The sequence below is a fragment of the Capra hircus genome, chromosome 17, assembly GCF_001704415.2.
Source record: "Capra hircus breed San Clemente chromosome 17, ASM170441v1, whole genome shotgun sequence".
Classification (NCBI taxonomy): domain Eukaryota; kingdom Metazoa; phylum Chordata; class Mammalia; order Artiodactyla; family Bovidae; genus Capra; species Capra hircus.
In genome coordinates, this window is record NC_030824.1 from 20,818,830 (window position 1) to 20,836,938 (window position 18,109).

The 18,109-nt window shown below is 43.6% G+C and overlaps 1 protein-coding gene across 1 annotated transcript in view; it reads left to right on the plus strand.

The window, feature by feature from the left end:
- TMEM132B (transmembrane protein 132B) overlaps positions 1-18,109 on the plus strand; it is a 396,200-nt gene that overhangs the window by 302,766 nt on the left and 75,325 nt on the right. The window contains exon 4 of the mRNA XM_005691512.3: positions 11,855-12,041. Within this exon, the coding sequence (XP_005691569.2) occupies positions 11,855-12,041 (187 nt within the window). The remainder of the gene's footprint in view (positions 1-11,854; positions 12,042-18,109) is intronic.

The window sequence follows — 18,109 nt, forward strand, 5'->3', positions numbered from 1 at the left end:
CCTGCAGGTAACTCAGCATTGTTAATCAACTCTACTCCTGTATAAAATAAAAATTGGGAAAAAACTAAACAGCACTGAATTCCACGAGTCATTGTACATGACAAGAATGTTGCTCAAAGTTGGTAACAGGAAGAAACGGAGAGAGGACTCTGAGGAGCTGTATTTGGGGAGTCGGTGGGAGGTGATTTCTGGGCTATCTCTTCCTGCAAGGGTTTTTGGGATATTGTCAGAAGGACAGAGGCAGAAGGGGAAAAATTAACTGTGGCAATTGTCTTCGCCGTCTCCAGGCTTGTCACAGTGATGCTGATAAAATCAAATAAGCTGGAAGTGAGGGTGAGTTGTTAGTGTGAGAAATGGTCCAGGATCTGGCAGCTGAGAGAGTGGAGGTGCCCGCGCTGTTTGCTCATTATCAAGATTTATTGTTTTCCACTCTGGGAAATTGTTGGTAAGCAAAAATAAGGTCACTTACACCACTCTGTGAGGTACTTTGAAATATTTAAAAATGGAAAAAACAAGAGGAATTTACTATCATTTTTTTCTGTGTTTGGAAAGTAGGGCAGTGAGTTGGTGGACTGATCATGAGCTGGTTTGAGTTAGATAAAGAGTTTCTGGGAGTACTTACTGCAGAAAAATGAATTGGAGATTTAACAGAAGGAGAATAAACCAAGCAAGGGAGAGCTGACAATGGTGGCTTTTCTTTTTTTTTTTAATTGAAGTTTAGTTGATTTACAATATTGTATTAATTTCAGGTATATAACAAAATGATCCAGACATTCTCACACACATACATTTCAGATCATTTTCTTGACAAGCAACAATGATTTACTGTACAGAACAGGGAATTATATTCTGTATTTTGGGATAAACCATAATGGAAAAGAATCTGAAAAAAACAGGATTGCTGAACTGAACTGCTTTGCTATAAATCTGAAACTAATACAATATTGTGAATCAATTATACTTCAATATAAAAATAATGCTACATACCCTGATGATTCAGTTAATCCTTTTCTTCTTCCTTTTACGTAGCTCCGTTATTTCATGTGTGTATCTGTGAGCACACATGCACCGTTGGGTTTAACCTACACAGTTAAGTAGTTCGAATTTTAGAGCTGTAGATTGAGGGGGAGTATGAACAGAATCGATGGTATGCTTCATGTATATTCTCACTAGTTTTAAAGAACTAGTTTGCAACCTGTGAGAGCAGAAAGATTAGATAAATATATACTTTAAAAGAGAGGCTACAGGTTTAGAAAATGCAAATATTTTTTCCCTGCTGTCTGAAAAACTCCTCTCAATTCCTTCACTAGATCTGAGTTCAAAAAGAACAAGTTCCTTAAATCCCCTAGTCTGGGCTAATGTGTTTTGTTAGATGCTCCTTTCTTCTCAAAACTTATCTGAATTCATAGGAAGAGTTGAATGAAATTTATAAGGCCTGTGGGGGAAACTATACTATTTGGTTTGTACCATGACCCCGCCAGTGAACAGAAGCCAGCACTGTGCTTAGAACGTTTTATTAGGGGCTCATTAATGTATACTGAAATCATATTCAAATGAAAAAATAATCCATAGCTAATGGTACAATCTGGCCTAGTGTTGAAATTTGCTCAACATAAAAGAGAGAGACAAAGACACCGAGAGAAGACGGAAGAGGGGAACGCTCTGTTCCGTGATGCCAAATGAAGTATTCCCTGACATTAAACTATAAGAAGAAACCTCCCGTGGAGAGACGTGAAGTCAACTTTGGTATTAATTTTGCAACTTTTGTGTTTCTGAAGGGCATTATGGCTCAGACTGACTTACCTACAAGAAGGATAAAGAGAAAGGGAAAAGAATGAGAAAGAGAGGAAAAGAAGGAAGACACAAGAGGAGGGGAGGGAGAAAGCAAAGGGACAGTCCAGGTTGATAAGGACGGAAAATGCTTCTCTTTCTTGGTGACTAGCTGATCTTTGCTGATCTTATCAAGGGTTGCTCAGTGGAGTGGCCCCCTTAAAGCAACCGGAGCAGAAACGACTCAAGAGTGATAATGATAGTATCCTTTTCATGCCATTGCTGTGAGGTTTGAATGATGTACTGAAGTTCAAGTTCCTAGCATAGTTCCTGGAATGTAGAAAACCCACAGCTCACTGAAAGACAGTTCATGTTTAGCTAATTGAAGACTTTGGAGCTTTTTCCACAATAAATGTTGGGTATTATTATCAAAAATAGTGCTACAATCAACATTTGTGCAAAATTAAAGAAAAAATGTTACTTATTTATTTTTGGCAGTGCTGGGTCTTTGTTGCTGTGTGAGGGCTTTCTCTAGTTGCAGCTTCTCATTGCGTGCCTTCTCTTGGTGCAGAGTGCGGGCTTCAGTAGCTGCAGCCCACAGGCTCAATAGTTTTGGCACAGGGCTTTAGTTGCTCCGAGGCAAATGGGGTTTTCCTGGGTCAGGGATCTAACCCGTGTCTCCTGCACTGGCAGATTTTTTACCACTGAGCCACCGGGGACACCTTGTGTACGACTTTTTATGTGAACGCACGTTTTCATTTCTCTTGCATATATTTATATATATACACCTAGGAGTGAACTTGCCAGGGCATGTGGTAATGCTGTTTAATTTTGGGGGAACTGCAAAGATATTTTTCAAATCAGCTGTACCGTTTTATATTTTCACCAGCAATGCATGTGGTTTACAATTTCTTCACATTCTTGCCCACATATTTTTGTCTTCTTTAAAGAAATTTTATTGGGTTATAATTGATTTACAGTGGTGTCGGTTTCAGGTATACAGCAAAGCAAATTAGTTATACATAAACATTGTCCCCCTTTTAGATTCTTTTATAGGCTATTACAGAGTGTTGAGTAGAATTTTCTGTGTTATACAGTAAGTCCTTATTAATAATCTATTTTATATATAGTAGTGTGTATATGTCAATCCCAGTCTCCCAATTTATTCCTCCTCACTTGCCTGCCTTTTATTTTTTTAAAGACTGCAGCCATCCTAATAGTTTAAAGTGGGATTTCACTGTGGTTTTGATCTGCAGTTCCTTAATGGATAATGATATCGAGCATCTTTTCATGGGCTTATTGGCCGTTTTATATCTTCTTTGGAAAAATGTTTATTCAAATACTTTGCCTAATTTTAATTGCTGTTGTTATTGCTTTTTAAATTGTTGAGTTGTAAAAGCTGTTTATATATTCTGGATAATTCTGGATAATGATTGTTTATTAGATATCTGATTTGCAAATATTTCCTCCATTCTATTCAGTGTCTTGATTTTACTGATAGAATTTGAAGCACTAAAGTTTTAAATTGTTTCTTATTCTGTGTTTGTGTGTTTGTGTTGTTTAATCTGAGAAACCACTGCCTCAACCAAAGTCACAGAGATTACTGCCTATGTTTTCTCCTAAGACTTTTTATAAGTTTAGCTCTTAGGTCTTCGATCCACTTTGTGTGAACAGCATCTTGCTGTTCCAGCTGATTATTGCCACATGGGAATGTGCGACAGTGTTGTCTATGCTTCCAAGAAACCAGAGATACCAGTTCTTTGGTGTGAATATTCTGCCTTGAAAAACATTAGCAACCAAGTCAGATTTCATGAAAACACAACAGTGGAGGTGGTCAATAGATATGGCCCTGGCCACATGCACCCAGGGACCACATTATAACCTCTGGGTTTCCTGTTTAACTTTCCTAGTCAGCTAGAAATGTAATAAAAGAACCCCTGTTCTTGGTCTATTCCTGGGTGACACAGTCTTAGGATTTTTTTCAAGATTCTAAATAGCAATGTAAGGAGAAGTCTTGAAATTAAACCAATGAGGAGAGAAGGTTTTGAGTCCAAAAGTCCCTGCTCTAAATGAGGGGCTTTTAAATATTTTTAGACGTTTGCCTGCTAGCTACCCTGATTTGTCAACCTGAAACATTTTTTCCACAGCAAGTTCTTTGGAGAGAGCAGAAATGCGGGGGCAATGCCTAAATTTTGTGAAATTGCAGAAAGAAATGATTTATTCATGCTAGATTCTGAGAGCCAACCATGAGGTCACGATGAAAAGGGCTGAGTGACAGACAGAGAGATGAACTAAAGACCCTCTGCCCTGTTGATGGATTTGGTGAGCAGGGATTTGCTCCCTTCCTCTCTGGGAGGACTGATGTTGGGGGAGGGGAAATCACAGAGTGGGAAGGAAGTCTGGAGGGAAAAGAGGGTGTGATGAGGGACCCTGAGCAGTGGGCTGTAGCAGTTGCCTGTTGTTTGAGCCCATTCTTCAAATATTGGCCTGAGTCAATATTTGAAGAGGCTGCCTCTACCAGGAAGCCTTCCCTGACCTGCCAATTTCTCTCCTCCAAAGACCATATCACAGCCTCTCTGGTTTTCCTAAGCACACTTTCTTCTCTGAAGTCTTGCTCAAACTGGTGTCTGATATTCAGAGATTCCATCAACAGATATTTAATGAGTACCAACTATGCCCCAGCGTTCCCTGATGGCTGGCTCAGTGGATAAAGAATCTGCCTGCATTCCAGGAGACACAAGAGATTCAGGTTCAATCCCTGGGTCAGGAAGAAAATGGCAACCCGCTCCAGGATTCTTGCCTGGAAAATCCCATGGGCAGAGGAGCCTGAAAGGCTAACTAATAGTCCAAAGGGTTCCAAAGAGTTGAATATGACTGAGCCACTAAGCACACACCACTGTGCCCCAGGCTGTGGGGCTAAGGGCTGGCGACGCAGTAGTGAGAAAAACAGGCAGAAATCCCTCCTTTCCTGTTGCTTGCATTCGTGTGTGTGTGTGTGAGAGAGAGAGAGAAGCAACAAATGAATTAACGTACAGGTTGTAAAGTGAAAGCTGTGGGAAACTTAGAGCAGGATACTGGGATCACAATTGCAGGAAAGGAAGATGACATTTTTAGTGGGGGGGTCAGAAGAGTCTTTGGATTGTATTTGATTGGCCAGAAGATTTCTTCTGGTTCTTCCGTAATCTATTACAGAAAAATCTGAATATTTGAACAAAGGCTTGAAGGAGACTCTTTTTCAGTTAGCACCTTGTGTTCATGCTGATGATTCTGGGATAAATGTTTCCCATGAATTTTTTTTAAAGCTTAAAATAGATTTATTCATTTATTCAGCAAACATTTGCTAAAGATCTGTTAAGCATCCTTAAGGTTTCAGCTCAAATGTCAGCTCCTTACAGAGGCATTCCCTGAACACTCTTTTCATTGTCTTCTGTTTTAATTTATATTCTATTTTAAAATGAAAACTAACATTTAATACTTTATTTTTTAAATGAAGCTTTGTTGATGCACAATATGTTACAGGTATACAGTAAAGTGATTCCCAGTGTCTGAAGGTTATACTTCATTTATAGTTACTATAAATATTGGCGATATTCCCTATAGTCTTCAGTAGATTCGTATAACTTATTTTATACATAGTAGTTTGTCCCTCTTCCTCGTCTACCATGTATTGCCCCTCCCCCACCCTCTTCCCACTGGTACCCACTAGTTTGTTCTCTAGATCCACGAGTCTCTTTTTTTATTATATTCATGAGTTTGTGGTATCTTTTAGATTCCAGATGTAAGTGGTGGCATATGTTTGTCTTTCTCTGCCTGAGTTACCTCACTTAGTATGACAGTCTCTAGGTCCATGCATGTTGCTGCAAATGGCAGCGATTTCATTCCTTTTTATGGCTGAGTAGTATTCCATTTTATATCTCCTTTATCCAGTCATCTATTGATGATACTTAGGTTGCTTTCATATCAGCAATTGTAAATAATGCTGCTTTGAGCATTGTGGTGCAGGTGTCTTTTTGAATTAGTGTGTTTGTTTCTTTGGGGTATACACCTAGAAGTAGAATTGCTGGGTCATGTGGTATAAATGTAGTTTTTTTTTATTGAAAAATAAGTATCTCACTTTTTAAGAAGAAACTTCATTTTTCTATTTCATTTTTAGGATGGCATTTATCGTGACATGGGCTTACCTTATTTGTTTATTTACCTGACTGTTAAGAGAGGACTCTCATCTATTTTGTCTATCAGTGAATTCTCCATGGCTGACACATATTCAGTGCTTAATAAATGTCATAGAATAAATGAAAATGCCAGGGATTGTAGGGACCATGGTGTTACGATAGGTTTTGACCTTTGAGAACTTATGTTTAGAAAATTTAGCAGTTTTGTGCTCCTTGGTATTTACCTAAAGGTATTAAAAACTTATGCCTACACAAAAACCTGTACATGGATATTTATAGTAGCTTTGTTCTAAAAAATTAGAAGCAACCAAGATGTCCTTCAGTGGGTGGATTGATAAATAAACTGTGGTCCATCCACATAATGGGGTATTATGATATTATTCAGTGCTGAAATGAGCAGGGAAGAACCTTACATGCATATTATTCAGTGAAAGAAGCCAATCTGAAATGGCTACATACTATGTGATTCCAAGTCTGTGACATTCTGGAAAAGGCACAACTATGGAGACAGTGAAAAGATCAGTGTTGACCAGGGTTTGGAGAGGGAGTGATGAACAGGCAGAGATCAAAAGACGCCTCAGTTCAGCTCAGTTCAGTTCAGTTCAGTTCAGTCGCTCAGTCATGTCCGACTCTTTGCGACCCCATGAATTGCAGGACGCCAGGCCTCCCTGTCCATCACCAACTCCCAGAGTTCACTCAAACTCACGTCCGTAAAGTCAGTGATGCCATCCAGCCATCTCAACCTCTGTCGTCCCCTTTTCCTCCTGCCCCCCATCCCTCCCAGCATCAGAGTCTTTTCCAATGAGTCAGCTCTTACATGAGGTGGCCAAAGTACTGGAGTTTCAGCTTTAGCATCATTCCTTCTAAAGAACACCCAGGGCTGATCTCCTTCAGAATGGACTGGTTGGATCTCCTTGCCAGTCCAAAGGACTCTCAAGAGTCTTCTCCAACACCACAGTTCAAAAGTTGTGCTCAGCTTTCTTCACAGTCCAACTCTCACATCCATACACGACCACTGGAAAAACCATAGCCTTGACTAAGACAGACCTTTGTTGGCAAGGTAATGTCTCTGCTTTTGAATATGCCGTCTAGGTTGGTCATAAATTTCCTTCCAAGGAGTAAGCATCTTTTAATTTCATGGCTGCAGTCACCATCTGCAGTGATTTTGGAGCCCCCAAAAATAAAGTCTGACACTGTTTCCACTGTTTCCCCCATCTATTTCCCATGAAGTGATGGGACCAGATGCCATGATCTTCGTTTTCTGAATGTTGAGCTTAGACCAGTGAAAATACTCTGTATGAGACTATAATGATGAACACTTTTCATTATACATTTGTTCAAACCTGTAGAATATACAAAACCAGGAGAGAACTGTGATGTAAGCTGTGCACTTTGGGTGATAATGATGCGTCCATGTAGATTCACTGATTGTAACAAATGTACCATCTGATGGGGGATGTTGATAATGGAGGAGGCTGCGTGTATAAGGGGAGGAAGTAGATGGGGAAAACTTTTATACCTTCTCCTCAATTTTGCTGTGAACCTAAAATTGCTCTAAAAATTAAAGTCTTTTTTTTTTTTTTAAAGATTACATTCTGGTAGTGGAGACAGATACATCTTCTCAAAGCAGAGTATTTAAACATACTTACTGGGCAGGCAGGAACATGTGTCTCAGAACCCAGCTGACTGGTAGCTTTAGAATGCAAATTAACCACGTCTCCCCAATTTACAGGGTGCCCTACTGGGCCTTTTGAGTGTATTCAGAGAATTAAACACATATGTTGGGAACTCCTACCATTTTCCAGGCACCATGCCCGCTGCCACAGTCAGAACAGCAGAGGACAGGTGCGCTGTTGCGCAGGTGACATGAACAGTCAAGACAGGAAGTCAGGGTTCAGGCCTGCATTTACATTGAATAACCAGCAGGCTTATTCTGGGGCATTTGTTCAATGTGATCATTGTTCAGTATTTGCCTTGCTTTTTTGGTCATCTTTTAAAATAATGCCTAGAAATAGACTCATAAGAAAAAACAGAAGCCCTGAGACTAGAGACAGCCTTTTGCTCCATTTCTAGAAAAAACTCATGTGGCACAAGCATCTCAGCCCAGTAGCTCAGAATTGTCTAGAAATTTGTAGGGAGAAAAATAATTTAGGTGAATGGTCCAACGTGCTGGAGAACAGTTCAAGCTTTCAAACAGTCTTTCCTTCTTTTCTTCTTTCTTTCTGTTTCTCTCTTTCCCTCCCTGTCCCCCCATCACCACCACCACCACCCCCCACCCCCCGCCACCTCCTTCTGCAAAACAACAATCGTTGTCATCACAAGGGATCTGCTGAGACACGGCTGGATGTGGTTCCTGGGGACCAGCTGCTGCTCTGGATCCCGTCTCTCTCCCCTGCTCCCAACTCTCCTCCCCTTCCTTCTTGCTGGCACGGCTGAGCTGCAGCCATACTGTGCACTTAAAAGGTGTCTCAGCCTCACCTCAGGGGTCCCATGGTCCCACGGAGCAGGCTTAAACTTATATTAAAGGACAAGTTTCCAAGGGAAATAGAACTTCTGGGAAGCAAGTCCTTTTGGGAGGAGGCTGTGTGTTATAGCTAGAGGGGAGAAGCAGCCAAGCAGTGTTCCTGCCTGACCCCTCCAAACACACACACACACACACACACACACACACACACCCCTCCACCCCAGGGAAAAGAAAAGTATCTAGTGAATATCTCACTGATCCCAATTCCCCAAAGGCAGTGGGTAATTATTAAATTGAGAGACTCACGGAGCACTTTTCTAAATGGACAGGCTTATCAAGAATAGATCAGGAGCAGGTAAAATTAATAGTTATAAACCCATTTCCATAGAAATGGACTTATTACCAGGCATGCCAGCTGCCTGAAAGTAAAAGACCCTTTTCCTCTGGTTTCAGGGAAATGACTTAAAAATCTGTGCATAAAATGACTGGCTGAATTGCTAATCCGTTTGTGTTAACCTGGACTTGGGCAGGTTCCTATAGCTGGTCTGCAGTGGGACAGCACAGTTAAGGGGGGCAGCCCTCCCATACAGACCCTGCCCCCTTTTCCCAAAGACTGGCTACTTTGGCACCCCAAAGCCAGAATGTGGATTTAGCAGGATTAAACCGCTGGTAACAGAGAGAGTTATGTTCATTTTCTTCTAGTGCTGGATTTTCATTTTCTTGGCAGTAGTTTTTCTGAGGTTTACTGAATGATGAGACCCAGGAGGCATTAGAAGCAGTTCCTTAGATCTGGTTACAAGCACGGAGGAGCCCAAAGAGAAATCAAAGGTCTGATCTGATAAGGCCAAGAGTCTCTTGCAGGAGGAGACTTGACCGATAAGTGGAGCATCCCGGTGATCAGAGAGGTGACTTTAGGCTGGAGTATGGCGGCTGGGAAAGGGGGGTGACTGAAGCCAAAAACTGAGTGCCCAAGTCCCTTAGATTCTGAAGTCCCTCTGACAGTGCCCTAGTAAAAAGGGGGTCTCCTTTTTAGGAGGTTAGGGGGTTCCCATGTGAGCCCACTCCCATCCTCTCCTGAGACCAGTCCTTCGTCCAACACATATTCCCTTCCCCATGGAAACTTGTGCAATATAGATACTTGTGGAAATAGATACTTGATGATTTGCCCACAACTAGCCAGCTGGGACTACCTCGCAGTGTAACTTTAATACGTGTATGTGTGTGTGTTAGTTGCTCAGTTGTGTTCGACTCTTTGCGACCCCATGGACTATAGCCTGCCAGTCTCCTCTAACCATAGGATTCTCCAGGCAAGAATACTGGAGTGGGTAGCCATCCCCTTCTCCAGGGGATCTTCCTGACTCAGGGGTTGAACCAGGCTGAGTCGCCTTCATTGCAGGCAGGTTCTTTACTGTATGAGCCTCCAGAAAAGCCCAAATACATTTATGCTCCAATTTAAATGGCCACTCTATTGGACACAGTGATATCAGAGAGTTTGTTAAAACCTTGGCTACGGAGAAAAAATGCCGGGCATGACTAATTCTAATGTAGTGCTATTTGGGGGAGAATTCCATATCAGACAGGTCAGTGTAACATATATCCACTTTTTTTTTTTTTTTTTGGTGCTTCAGTTTAATCCTAAGTGTAATTTTGTAAGTAAGTCAGGTTATAGACATTACATTTCCCCCCATTTAAAAAATTTTCCACAATTAAAAAAAATTTATTGGGGTATAGTTGATTTATTGTGATATAGCTGACTCATTGGAAAAGACCCTGATGAAAAGACCCTGAGGGCTCAAGAGGAGAAGGGGGCAACAGAGGATGAGATGGTTGAGTGATGGCATCACCGACTCAATGGACATGAGTTTGAGCCAACTCTGGGAGATAGTGAAGGACAGGGAACCCTGGAGTGCTGCAGTCCATAGCATTGCAAAGAGTCAGATTAGTGACTGAACACCAAAATTGTTGATTTACAGTGTTGTGTTATTAATAGTTTCAGGTATACAGCAAAGAGAATCTGTTGTACATATATCCACTGTTTTTTAGATTGTTTTCCCATATAGGTCATTACAGAGTATTGAGTGAAGTTCCCTGTGCCATACAGTAGGTTCTTATTAGTTATCCAATTTGTATATAATAGTGCATATATGTCAATGCCAATCACCCAGTTTAATCCTCCTCTCCTCTCCCTTTTTCCCACAGTAACCGTAAGATTGTTTTCTATTATGTATCTGTGACTCTATATCTGTTTTTGTAAATAAGATCATTTTTACCATTTTTTTTAGATTCCATGTATAACAATTTCATATGATATTTGTCTTTCTTACAAGGAGCTAGATGGAAGATTTAAAGGACAAATTTACGATAGCCGTTTTGTCAATACTGTGGTTTTTCCCCCTAAAGTTGTCAGTGGGAGGGAGCTGTCCGTGGTAGGAGATTCTGCTGGGCAAGAATCTTTACACCTGAGTGACTGAGGTTTTAGGAGCTATGAATCAGTCACACTTGCTGTTAACATTCCTTGGATCCAGGTACAGCTAGATTCAGGATGATAGACATGGACTTATGGAAGAAAAGTCGCTCAGGAATCCCATGCTGGGTGGCTTTTCACCTCTCTGCTCAGTAACTTCTCCTGTCAGTACAAGAGTCAGCCTATAGCTCACAAGTTCATGTCAGCGAGGAGAGGCTCTGCCTGTGTAGGAAGGTGCTGGGAATGGCGCTTGTCCTTTCCGCTTGTGTGTGCCCTGACCGCTTTCTTCCCCCTCCTCCAGATAGATGTACCATGTTGTAACTCCATGGATGATGGCAGGTGGGGATTTCTTACATTACATCCCATCCCATCCCATTTCAGGCGGCCATGAAGAATCCACCATGGTACCTTAACGTGTGGCTCATAGCTGATGTCACGAACCATGCACGTGGTGGGGTCCTTTCCCATGATTGGTCTCATGGTGCCCCCACAAGTCCATGTAGTCACCGACGTTCTTCCCAAATTCTAAAGCCCACAGTTTGAACTATGGGTCCACAGACACACAGGTAAGTAGCAATAGAAGCAGCCAGATCCAGGCTACGCCTCAGGACTGGAGTGATGGTGGCCCTAGGTGAAGGGTTTGGTCACATCCTGTGTGTGGCGCTTGGATCATGATGTAAGCAGACGCCGGGCTGGGGAAGACAGGGCTGTCACAGTGTCCAGAGATGCGGTGCGGTCTGAGCTGCTCACTTGGGGAAGGACAGTCTGCTTCCCACGGAGCCCTGAAGACGGATGGTCCGTCCACTCTGAGGTGTGGGTCATCTGTGGCAGCCTGTGAATCAGGCTCTATCGACACTGCCGTGTGACTTGTTGAACTTGGCAATCCTTCGTTTTGACAAAGAGGAACGTGGCAATTCATCTCGTGCTTGACATTCTGCTGAATCGCAGTTTTAAACTGCACTTTGCTGTGTGTTTGTTTTCCAGAACAAATGGCTCCTTCTACGAGATCTTGCAAGTGGACTTTGGAGTTGACAACAGCAGTGGCCTGGCTGGTGCCCAGCAGATCACCTGGCAGGTGGAGTACCCTGTGGAGGATGCCCCGAGGGAGCTGGTCGTCTCCGAGATCTTCATCAGCCAGACCTCCTTTGTGGGCATTGTCCCACTTGCAATGGTGAGATGTCAGGCTTCAGAATCAGTGTCGCAAAGATGTTTTCTTTGAGGCCTTTTTTCTTTTTTGCCTTGCCATGTAATTTCTGGGATCTTAGTTCCCCCACCAAGGATCAAACCCAGCAGTGGCTTCCCAGCAGTGAAAGCCCTAAATCCTAACAACTGAACTGTCACGGAATTCCCTTAGTATTTTTTTAATATAACAAATGAGCATTTTGTAATCTACTGTTTTCCATGCACCAGATGAAGCTGTTTGAACATGGGAAATGCACTTAAATTATATTTTATTTACCCGCTTTCCGTAATGCCTCCTTAAAAACTATTCAAGGTTTGCTGCGTAAATCCCTTTCCTTTGTGGATGTTGTTGAACTGTGTCCCGGAGAACCGGGGTTTTTTTTTGTTTTTTTGTTTTTGTCTCATCCTATATCCATCTCAGGACCAAGTGCTCTTGAGAAAAGGTTGCATTGAAATCTATTAGGCGTGTGTGATGGGAACAGCCGCTCTGAGTCCATGCTGAGTGACCAGTTGACAGTGGCTGGTCAATTGCCCTGAGAGTTCCTGTGTAGCTTAGGGATTGGCAAACTCTAAAAGGTATATGGAAAGAAAGAGCCTTGTTGGGAACTGACCAGCTGAACCTGGATAGGGTCCCAGAGTCCATGAAACCAGGTATGCTTTTGTTTCTGGCCTGGGGGTGACCAGCTGTCTCCTCTCAGCTTGGCCAAAGCTTGATTCATGACCAGGCTCAGGGGCCACATCTGAGAACAAGGTCATGGACAAGGTTCCAGAACCTTAAAGGATGGTGCTGGTGTGTCCCAGAGAATAAACCCCTGGAGCGCCATATTCCCAATACTCTTGCCCACACTGGATATGTTCAAATGCATTCTGCACTGCTTTGACCTTCCTGTCTAGAACCGAAGACAGAGGGTCCACACTCAGTGATTTCAGGACATTCTGGGGGTGCTTCTATCATCCATACTCAAGTTGGGTACCAGGGGTGAGATCCTTGCAGATAAAACCCTCTATCCTACAATTAACTCTGCAACTCCCATATCTGTGTTCTTGACTCTTCTCTTTCCTCCAAAACACGCTTGCCCCCATCTCCCCACATCTGACTCCTTCTCTTCGGTTCAACTGATAGAGGGATACCATCCCCAACCACAGGGACCAAACTGGCTCTCCATCCCCTTGCTCGTCAACCCTCTGTCCACATCCTCACCCTCATGTATCTTCTTCATGGATATTATCAGTGTTTGAGATTTAGGATTCATCGTCTGTCTTCCTCCCCAGAAGGAGAGATCCTTGACCGCAGGCTTCTGGCCAGTTTTGTCCACAGCTGGGTCCCCAGTACCTAGAACAATGCCTGGGACACTTACTGTTTGTCGAATGAAGGACTGAATCCCGTGCTGGAATCTGAGCTACTGGGATCATCTGCTCTTGAAGGCCAGATAGATGGGGATGGTCTGCATCAGCAGTGATCTGCGTTTTGTCTGAGGGCAGTCACCCGGGGAAGTGCTAACTGTGCCTCTTTCCCTTCCCTTCTGCTTCCCTACCCTGCCTGCCTCCACCTTCCCTTCCCTTCTCTTCTTTTCTTTATGAAAGCATGAGCTTTTTCTTTTCTCCCCCATCCCCCACTCCCCACCATGTCTTTCACTCTCTTTCACTTCTTTCTGGTTATCTGTCCAATTACCTGGCTTTGAGCATAGAGATTTCTTTCCAGGGGTGGCTTGGAATTTAGGGCTGCAGCCCACCATTCCACTACAGTTCTTAAAACTAAAAAGCCCAGCTCTACTCATGCAGATTAAAAAAAAAAAGTTATCTTTCAAAAAGGTTGGAATCAAAAATGAACACACTTGATGAGTTTCTAGGCAACTGGACACACAGGTTCAGCCTAGGAAAAAGCAAGAGATAATCAGACTCCTTTTTAGCCAAATTGACCTGAAACTTTATGCCAAGGCTTGGGCACAAATACTTATTTATTTCAAACAATATTCATGTGTCTACTCTGTGTTCTGGTGAATGGTGATGAACAGATACACATAGTCTCAGCTCTCCAGGTCCTTGCATTCTAGGAGAGGAGAGTTCAGAGTACAAGAAACAAGAACATTTGACCACTGCAGACAATGATGTATGCTATGGAGAAATTTATGCTGGGTCATAGAATAAAGAGACAGGGATGGGAGTGGGCAGTGTCAAGTGGTCAAGAAGATGTTTGTCTAATGATCTGATGCTTGCTCTGAGAACTAACTGACAAGAGGAACCAGCTATAGAAGGCTGTGGAGGAAGAGCATTGCAGGCAGAGGGAACAGTGTGCATCTTCAAATGGAAATAAGCTTGCTTAACTTGAGGCACTCAAAGAAGGCCAAGCTGTTGGGATGCAGACAGCTGGGGAAAGGCACGGGAAAGAGATGAGCTTAGAGAGGAAGCCGGGGGCAGCTTTTCCAGGCCTTGGAAGTAGCATATGACATTTCACAGGTCCCCCAGTGTCTAGTTCCCGGTGTCTGCATTAGCCTGCTCTTGCTGCTATAGCAAATTACCATTGACAGGCTGGCTTTGTGTGCATGTGTGGCAAGTTGTTCCAATCCTGTGTGACTCTTTGCGACCCCATGGACTGTGACCTACCAGGCTCCTCTGTCCACGGGATTTCCCAGAGAAGAATACTGGAGCGGGTTGCCGAGCCCTCCTCCAGGGATGTTCCCCACTCAGGGATTAAACCCAGATTTCTTATGTCTCCTGCACTGGCAATTGGGTTCTTTACTATTAGTGCCACCTGGAAAGCCCAGAGTGGCTTTAAACAACACAAATGTATCTTATAATTCTGGAGGTCAGAAGTCTGAGATGAGTCTGCAGGACAAAATCAAGGAGTCAGCAGAGCTGCATTATTTTGGAAGCTCTAGGAATCTGTTCTTTGCCCTTTCCAGCTTCTGGAGGTGCCCACGGTACTTAGCCCACATCACTTTGACCTCTGCTTCCATAATACATCTCTTTCTCTGACTCAGACCCTGCTGCCTCCCTCTTCTAAGGGCTGATTACATTGGGCCACCTGGACAATGCAGGACATTCTCCCCATCTCAGGACCCTTACCTCAGTGGCATCTTCAAAGGCCTCTTGTCATATAAGGTCACATATTCACAGGTTCTGGGATCAGGACGCAGACATATTTGCAGGGAAAGGTATTGACCTATTAGATGTATTAATTCATTAGCCAGCAACCTTCTAAGAAGTGTACTATTATCCCATCTTGTGGATAAGGACACTGAGAAACAGTAATAATAAATAAGTTGCCAAAAGGTGCACACCTAGTTGTGCTGTGGAGCTGGGTTTGTGTGTGTATGTGTATTTGAGGCACAAGTTTCCCTTTGAAAAGACTCCCCAGGCTCCATGCCCATCTTGGGCTTGGACCAGGAAGATATCAGTGACAGTCATAATGGGCAGGGACCTTGGGCTCCTTTTCATCAGCGACAACTCAGACTTCCTAATCCCTGTTTCACAGGCGACAGAGTTTCAAATTGATCTGAGTGGATGGCACACTCGGTTACCTGAGGGCCTCTCAGTGTTGAGCAGCGCAGTGGTTAGAACACAGCCTCTGGATCTGGGTTCAGATCCTGACTCTGACACTTAGCAGGCACACGACCTCGGGAAAATGACTTAAGTGTTCTGTGGTGACTCAGTTTCCCCATCAGGAAACTGGCCCAGGATTGTGGTGATGTCACAGGTGGGAATTTCTCAGAACAGAGCCTGGCGTCGTGTTAGTCATCACAAATAGAAGTGGTGGCCGTTAGCTCAGAAGAGTGGCACACACAGGGAAGGATAGAAGGGATTTCTGGCCCCATGGTATTTTGAAGTCATTGGATTAGACAGAACACCAGTGTGATGTGTAGAGATTAGTTATCATAATGGGAGAGGGTAGAGTGCAGTGGAGGTGGGGGCGGGCATGTCAGGGGAAGCCCAGACTGGTGAACATTTTGACTGCAGCTTGCCCATGGGAAAGCTACATTTCTGAAAGATACGCTTTTCTTTTTTTTTTCCTGATTCTTGCTCACCACCCCCCTGCCTCCACTGCCACACACACACACACACACACACACACACACACACACACACACACAGGACAGAGTCACGTAAAACCATTTTAATATATGATTTGTTGGCACTCTGCTCCCTTAACATCAGGGTTCAGGCTGCTGCTCCAATGACTGCAGTTTACTCCACTTGCCTTGTTGAAACTCCAAGGACTCTGTATGCCCTTATTTTCCTGGGATGACTGTCCTGAAGGCACCAACCACTTGGAGACTTTAATCCCGTGAAGCTCCTGCTTTCTCTCATGGAGTGTCTCTTGCCCTCCTTCTGCAGCTGTTTTTCTCCTTTGCTCATTTGCTTGCATGTGGCCTAGGGTTCAGAGGGGACAGCCTTTGTCCTGGGAGTTTCCAGCCCTGAGCCTGCTCTAAGGAGAGATGGTTCACCCCAGGGAAGGTCCAGCAGGCATCTTTGGGGCTCTTGGGGCCCCAAGGGGACCTGCCAGGGGGCCTTAAGTAATTAAGTCATGAGTATAACTCAGAAAGCTTTGAAGGCTTATCAATGTTTTTTCTGGTCCTTTGTCTTGTTTTATTTAAAACTTGAAAGGAAAATCTAAAGAGGACTTGAATACATCCTCCTAAAACCTTACAGATAAGCTTCAAGTGTTCATTGACTACCCGCAATTCCGGCCCTCTTCCCTGAATGAACTATGTTTTATCATTTTATTTTTCTCATCCAAGACTTTGTATCTACCTTCATACACAGATACCTGGCTGCAGAAAGCAAATGATTTTTTTTTTTTTTCCCCCGCATGGCTATGTTGGAAAACAAAGGGCGTTGCAATGAGTATCACATTCTTTACAGCCAACAATATGTTTTGGAGGCTTTTTCATACCCAGATGAATAGAGCTGCCTCATTCATTAAAAAAAAAAAACTACTCTATAATATTCTGCTGTGGGCTTATCCACAGTCTATTTCCCTACTGGTGAATATTTAGGCGGTTTCCATTTCTTTCTTTCTCTCTCTCTGTTTTGTTTTGTTTTTTGGGGTGGGGGGGAGGGCGAGAGGAAGTTACCACCATGCCTCTTGTAAAAATTCCGTCTGGTTTGGAGGTAGAAAGTGGGTTTTATGTCATGTACCAAATGGCAGCGGCTGTAGTCTGTTTTGCAAGCTACATTAGTTTTCTGAGGCTGCCATGAAGAATTACCACCAACTTGAAGGCTTAAAACAACAGGGATGGATTCTCTCATAGTTTTGGAGGCCAGAGCTCCAAACCCAAGTTGTCAGCCGGGCCCGACTACCTCTGATGGCTTGAAGATTCTTGGTTCTTCCTGACCTTCCAGCTTTAGGCGTTCCTTAGCTTGGGGCCATATCACTCCCTTCTCAGCCTCTGTGTGTGTGTCAGCATCTCTGCATGTCCCCTCCTTATAAGGACCCCAGTCATGGCATTTGAGTCCACCCTCAACCAGTATACCAGGCTTCCTGGGTAGCTTAGCTGGTAAAGAGTCTGCCTGCAATGCAGGAGACCTCGGTTCAATTCCTTGGTGGGAAGATCTGCTGGAGAAGGGATAGGCTACCCACTCTAATATTCTTGGGCTTCCCTGGTGGCTCAGATGGTAAAGAATCCACCTGCAATGTGGGAGGCCTGAGTTCGATCCCTGGGTTGGGAAGATCCCCTGGAGAAGGGAATGGCTACCCACTCCAGTATTCTGGCCTGGAGAATTCCGTAGACTGTATAGTCCATGGGGTCACAAAGAGTCGGACATGGCTGAGCAACTTTCACCACTTTCATCCAGTATAACCTCATCTATCTAATTATATCTGCACAGACCTTCTTTCCAAATAGGGTCACATTCTGAGATTTCAGTGGACATGAATTGGGGGCAGGGGGCACTACTTAGCTAGCCCACTATGGGGCAGGAAGGGGGAGGGGTGCATATATGCCAAGAACTTGTCCACTAAGATCTGGATGGGATTTGGGGCAGCTTCATCCTACACCTTCAACATCTTCAGTGAGATTGGACGTTCTGGATAAAGACTCTAAAAGCTATCAGGTC